The sequence below is a fragment of the Protobothrops mucrosquamatus genome, unplaced genomic scaffold (genome assembly GCF_001527695.2).
Source record: "Protobothrops mucrosquamatus isolate PMUCROS unplaced genomic scaffold, P.Mucros_1.0 scaffold_309, whole genome shotgun sequence".
Taxonomy (NCBI): domain Eukaryota; kingdom Metazoa; phylum Chordata; class Lepidosauria; order Squamata; family Viperidae; genus Protobothrops; species Protobothrops mucrosquamatus.
In genome coordinates this window covers 85,823-92,506 of record NW_015386385.1, presented here as the reverse complement: position 1 = coordinate 92,506, position 6,684 = coordinate 85,823, and the positions used below count along the sequence as shown (strand labels likewise).

General features: G+C 35.2%; 1 protein-coding gene across 1 annotated transcript in view; it reads right to left on the bottom strand.

The window, feature by feature from the left end:
* GUCY2C (guanylate cyclase 2C) overlaps positions 1-6,684 on the bottom strand; it is a 69,758-nt gene that overhangs the window by 13,544 nt on the left and 49,530 nt on the right. Inside the window, exons 17-20 of the mRNA XM_015832146.1 lie at positions 5,107-5,239; positions 3,331-3,468; positions 2,008-2,096; positions 718-809 (exon numbers count right to left, since the gene is read on the bottom strand). Of these exons, the coding sequence (XP_015687632.1) occupies positions 718-809; positions 2,008-2,096; positions 3,331-3,468; positions 5,107-5,239 (452 nt within the window). The remainder of the gene's footprint in view (positions 1-717; positions 810-2,007; positions 2,097-3,330; positions 3,469-5,106; positions 5,240-6,684) is intronic.

Below are 6,684 nucleotides of genomic sequence, written 5' to 3'. Positions count from 1 at the left end.
AGAGAGAGAGAGAGAGAGAGAGAGAGAGAGAGAGAGAGAGAGAGAGAGAGAGAGAGAACACATGAATGAGAGAATAGTCAGGGAGGTGTATGTTCAGAGTCGATTCTAGTCAGTGATGGGAAGGAGACGGCCTGCCCTAGCCCCTGCTATGAGAGGTGTTGCAGGATTTCAGTTCTCTCTCCTCTACTTTTTAATATTTACATGCGGCCGCTGGGTGAGATCATCCTTCACAATGAGCTCATTGGTGCCTTGACTTATGATCATCATGATTGACAACTGAAATTCCAGTCTCCAGGTTGTGGGCTACCTGGAGAAAGAAAGAAAGTGAGAAAGAGCAGAGACAGAGGGAAGAGAAGAGCCTGGGTAGAACAACCTATATCACGGGTGTCAAACTTGCCGTGTCATGTGACGTGTCACGACTTTTTTTGCATTGCCAGAGCTGGGGTGGGTGCGGCCTCCGTATGATGCCATCAGCCCACAGGCTGGCAATTTAACATCCCTGACTTATATGATCCAACAGGATTTTTGCCTCACTAATCTTTACAGTAAATAACCATGTTGTGTTACTTGATTTCTCTTCCCTTTATTTACATTTGTATCTTCTTTTCTCATACATGGACATTTTTAAAATCAAATAATGGATTGTGATTAACTTTTGCCCATATCCTGAACATATTACTATATAAAACCTTGCTTTAATGTATATTATTTTCTTACCTAAATATCCTACCTAGAGTAGTTTCGATTTTCTTAAAATCTGGCCTCTTTTCTGGATCTTCTTCCCAGCAGCTTTTCACTAGAAAATATATCTGGTGATGCATAATCCAAACCAGGGTTAATTAATGTATTTTGGGTTCTATGGTAAGATATCAAAATGGCATTTTCCTTCAGATACAGTTTACTCATTTCCCACCCAATTTCCATTTCCTTGCTATACAAGTATTGTGTCAAATATTAACCAGTACCTCCAGTTCCAACTCTTTTTCTTTGCAAAATGGAAATTAGGCAGTTAATTTATTTTAACATAGCCTGCCTTTCCCCCTGGATCGTAAGACACTATACAATGTATTCCTTCCAATTTTTCCCTATAACCACGATTCTGTTACTTAGCTTGGGTGTGAGAGAAACTCACTGTGTTTCCATTGTTGAGGCTAGACTGAACCTGGATCTCCCCTCTCTTAGTTCAACACCTTAGTTCAATACCTTAACCACTACAGCACACTGGTTGTATTATGAAGATTGAAATTAAAGATATTGTAGGAGAATTTGCACACTTTATTAAGCCTCCTTTTTTCTGGTACTGGAACGTAGATTGTGCTCTTCCAATTGGTTGGAAGAGCACAAGCCTGCATAGTATTTTTTTAAAAAAGCAAAAACACATCTCATCTGCTAAGCTTTTAACTGTTGATTGCTTTAATAACACTGATTTTATTGTTGCATTTTTTGTTGGTATTCCTTAAGTGTACATATAAAGTATATATATAAACAGGAAAAATTATAAAATGGAATGAATATATAAGTAAATGAGCAGGGTTATAGATATGAGCTGCAGAATTAGAAAAAGTCACTTGTGATGCCATTTAGTGGTCTTCCAGGTTTTGTAACCCAGATCTGGTAGCATAACTATCCCATTGTTCTTACCTCCCCAAAGGAAATTATTACCGGGCCTGTTTTCCCAATGAAGCGCCAAGATTAGAAATAATTTGTTGGAAGAAATATGGCAAGAAAAATATGAGGGAGTTGCTTTTATGTCTGTTGAGGTGTATAAAACATCATTTTAACTGCCCCTTTTTGCACTTTAAACTCCAGCTGCTATGTAGGAATGTGGCACAACCTACATTCTAACAGTGGTACAGTTGCAGAAAAGTTAATTACATTTTACAGATCTCCATGAGGTTGTTAATAGAAGCTCATTATATGGTGTAATTAAAAAACACCGGACCCACAACAGCACTGTTTGATACCTGACTCCATAAAAAAAAACCTCTTGTTTCAGTTAGAACGTACATCTTGCTCTTGTTCCCCTTCGGTCTCCAATGAAAGGTCTGGCCGGAATGGCCGTGCTTCTTTGCTGCTTTCTACTCTATAAAGTTTTTCTGGAGTGGGAGAGAAAATATGCAACATAAAAAATTAAGCATAAAAAGACAATGGATATGCTTGCTCAACCTGGGGAAAATCCCACTAATCTCTTCCTCTTTGGGAATAATGAGATTTGAAATCTAATACATTTGGAAGAAGAGCATAGAAACAAAAATGTTGTAGGTAAACAGAAACCATCAAGGAAATATTTTCTAAATAAAGATAGGCTCAAACCTAGCTCTGAATAAGCATGTTCATTCTTTGATAAAAACTATAGACTGTGATTTTTCTATTTGTGTGGCATGCCAGAATAAAATTCCTGCTAGGGTAAACAGAGGAATCAAGAGCAATTGAAGCATATTGTTACTACATACAGTATATACAGCAGTAAGGAAACAGTATGATGTTAGTATTTTTCCTACTCTCCGGATGCACTGAGGTTAAAGCCAAAAGTTGGGAGTCCCAATTATAGATTTCCTGTAACAAGTTATTTGACATTTAAAATAGTATGCTTTAGCTTACAGAAGCAAGTGACACCTCTAGTGAATTCCTTTGGACCCAGAAGTTTTCATTATATGTGAGTTGGGTGGCTATATAAATTTGTTTAGTAAATAAATAATGTTTTTTTTCTAACAGGATAAACATAGTAAAATAAAACCCTTTAAAGTGATGCTATAGCAATTTAATATCATACTCAGTGGTTTCCTTGTATTTGCTTTCCTATTCTGAACATATATTTGCTATTCTGTGTTATCAGCAAATGAGATATAAATATAGATTTGAAATCTTGAAAGACATAAATATGATGTTGAACAATATTGCTAAAACATAGAATGTGTCATTTCAGGAAGTTTTGACCTAGCATAGAAGATAATCTTATAGAAATGAGGTAAACATCTTTCCAATATTAACAAGTGTTTTCGAGTATATGATTATGTTATCTCTTTTTGATATGTTTTTATGTACTAAAAATGAGATAATAAAGCAATATATTTCTACATGGTCTCAATTTAATCATAGGCTTAAGATTGAATTAATTTAATGTTAATAATAAATGAACTATGAATTTTTCTTTTTTAGTTCTTTTTACTTTTTGTTACATTTTAGTTAATTATTATAACATTTTTTCTATATGTATTACGTGTGTTACATCTGTGTTATACTTTTTTCTATTTCTATTTCTGGGAATATATTAATTCTTTTTTAAAATGTAAACATATGGTCACCCCTTTCTTTATGCACCGTGTTTACCTTTAGAAGCCCGACAATGGTTAGTGTAGAAGGTCTCTTTACGCAGAATAATCTCTTGCGCTATAATTCCATAGCTATACACATCACCTTTCTGCGATACATCACCACAACGGAGGTGTTCAGGAGCAGTCCAGAGATCTGATTTACAGAAGGAAAACATGTTTGTAGATATGATTAGCCAGACAGGCATCTGAGAATTTAATCTATTCTCATATTGGTTTGGCTTCCATTAATTCTATGGATTGTTTTTCATCATGATCAATATATTTTAATTTTTTTGCAGAATATAAAGATGTCAGTGGATAGTCATCAAAACAGTCAATATCTGAGATAGTGTTCTAACATTAGAGAATTTTGTCTATTGTTGGGGACTCTTGTTGTACTTAGATCTTGCTTATAGGTTGTCCAAAACATTTGGTTAGCCACTGTGAGACCTAAAAACTAACTACAGAAGTCTTTGGTCAGAACTAATAAAACTGTTCTTACATTCTGAAAGTGGGCCGAGTACAAAGAATTTATTTATTTACTTATTTATTTGTATATATTTAATCTATTCAAAAATTTGATTTATTTATTTATACACCAACTTTCTGCCTAAACAGGCACTCAAAGTGACTAACAAAATTTTAAAATAGGATATAAAATATTAAAAACTTCTAGTGCCCATTGAAAATATTCCATTATGAAAGCCTGTGAAAGAGAAGACTCCTTACAGATTTGAGTGCTATATATATATATTGAGTATGTGAAGGCCAAATTCAGTTCCCAAGGGGGTATGTCCAATAGGAGGTAATACTCATTAGTTGATGTTAAGACCATCTTTAATGTACTGTGCTTGCTCATTTTATTTGCTGAAATATCATTCTTGGTCAGGTGGGTCTACAATGGGTCAAAGATCTCTCAAGGGATTAAAATAGTTTAAGAAACAAAGTTGAGCTACTTTCTGTGGGAATACACTGAACCAACTCTAAGGGACAAGAGAGTTGTTGAGGTCTGGCTGCCAGACAAAAGCAGTCTAACTGCCTGGTATTTGTAGCAATTAGAAAAATTATGATTCCCTTCCTCAGTGAGGAAGGAAGGGACTTTGCTATGAGTTATAATTTTTCTAATATATTATTGAAACAGAAAAAGGTGATCAAGATCAGTTTAAGGACACATGGATGTAATTTAGAAGTGGACCTTCAAGTCTCTTGTTATATTAGTGAGCTCATATAGGCTGCAATTAAAAGAAAGGTGGGGGATGTGATGGTTCAATAAAAAATTTGCTTTGCTGTCTCAGAGTTTAAAAAAGAGGTATGGCAAAACCTGATTTAATCACATATAATCATTAAAGAAACACATATTACTGTCTCAGTGGCATCATCTGCATCATCATTAGATTTTCTAGATCTGACTGAGTACAAAGGCCAGCATTCCTAGCAATATAACAGTCGTCATGCTGCCCTCTTTGCCTTGGAAACCAAAAGGTCGATAAAAGTAGTGTATTACCTACTACAAATATGCTTGCTCCTATTGTGTAAGATGTGGTTGTGAAGGGCCATGACTTCATGGCCAAACACATTCTTTGTATATGAGTCCTAGTACATACAATCTTTGGCATTTCTGTGTAAGTCCTTTCTGCAAATTAACTGCCAGTCAATGTCAGTACTGGTGTATTAGATGGACCAATGATTTGATTCAGTATGAGGCAGTTTCCTATGTTCCCATTCCCAAAGCATGGGTGATATTCTTTTTTTTTTAAGAGAGTAAATGGTTTCTTCCATATCCCTTAAGTACCTTTTTTAGATGGCAGAATAGAATTGCAGCCAAAATCAGTGATTTTCACAACCATACGTTTATCAACAACACAATTTGTGGATTTCAGGCGTCCATGGACCTCTGTTTTGCTTGAATGCAAGTAAGACATTCCCTGTGAAACAGAGTGACAGAAGGTAACCGCATAATACCATTAGTAACAATTGTATGAAATAGACTGGGGCAGAGGTGGTATAGCTTGCTTTTGACAGTAGTAATTAGATCTCCAGCCCAGTCACAGCATTGACCTGAAAACATTTCTTGCATGATTTTACTCTCCAAGCTGGCAAGAAATTCTTGGACCTGTAGTTCCCACTATATCTAAATGAAATCATGTTAAAGAAATCTTGAGTAAAAATTAATGTGAACAATTCAGTAGAGGCCAAGCATGAATCCCTAGCTAAAGAAAATATCCCAGATTTGCAAGACTTTCAACCTACTTCTGAAATACATATAACTTTGACAAAATTTTAAATGACAAAGATAATGTTTATGCAACTAATTGGATTGGGAAATATCATTTTGTAGTATATAATGGAATTATTCCACATTTGTTTGCTGGGGTGATACATATAAGATTCAAAAATGTTAAATGCATTAATTTAAAAAGTGCATAATATTTAGGAGCTAAGGTGAAAGTGACAAAGCTGCTTCCTATTCCATTTGTAGACTGGGTGAAATGAAGGCCAAAGCGAAGTACTAAAATAACCTGGCTAACAAGTGAATGGCAGTGCAGGATTAAGTGTAATGATGATTTCTTGATGCATTGTTTGAGATCCTTACCACTGTACCTTTTCTCCACCAGCCACCCGGTCAGCTGGACCCTTTTTAAATACAGATCTACCAGTCTTGCAGAATATTTGTAGTTCCATGTTCAGAAAAAGCCAGAAAGACAGGTTACCAGCATCAAGTACATTCACGTGGCAACCTTTCACTCAGCCCATCTGAAACAGGTATATTGTCAATCTAGGGAGGTATATTGTCTCCTGGAGCAAAAATCAAAGAGGTAGCTGAGTACCTTATTACCTTAGTACCTTATTAAAATAATCAACCCCACAGATTATTACCCCTTTCTAATTCCAACCTAATTCCAAGCAAAAACCACTAGATAACCAGTCACATAAGGAGGTAGGAAGTACAGAGAAAGAAGAAATAAAAAATAAAAACATAATGAAGTAGAATGATGGAAAAGATGGAAGTCCCAGTTACAAAGTAGGAGATACAGTATAAGAAACATACCCAAGACCCATAAAGGACTCAAATGCCTATACACTAATGTTCAAAGTTTAGGGAACAAACAGGGTGAACTTGAAGTATTAGTACATGAAGACAGATATAACACAGTTGCCATGACTGAAACTTGGTGGGATGAAACTCATGACTGGAATGTATTTATGGAAAGATACAAACCATTCAAAAGAAACAGATCTAACAAAAGAGAAAGTGGATTTGCATTATATATAAAAGATCACTAGTTCTCTACAGAAATACACAAAATCAAGGATGAAAATCTCCTAGAATCCATATGGGTCAATATAAAAGAGGAAAAAATTGGCATTG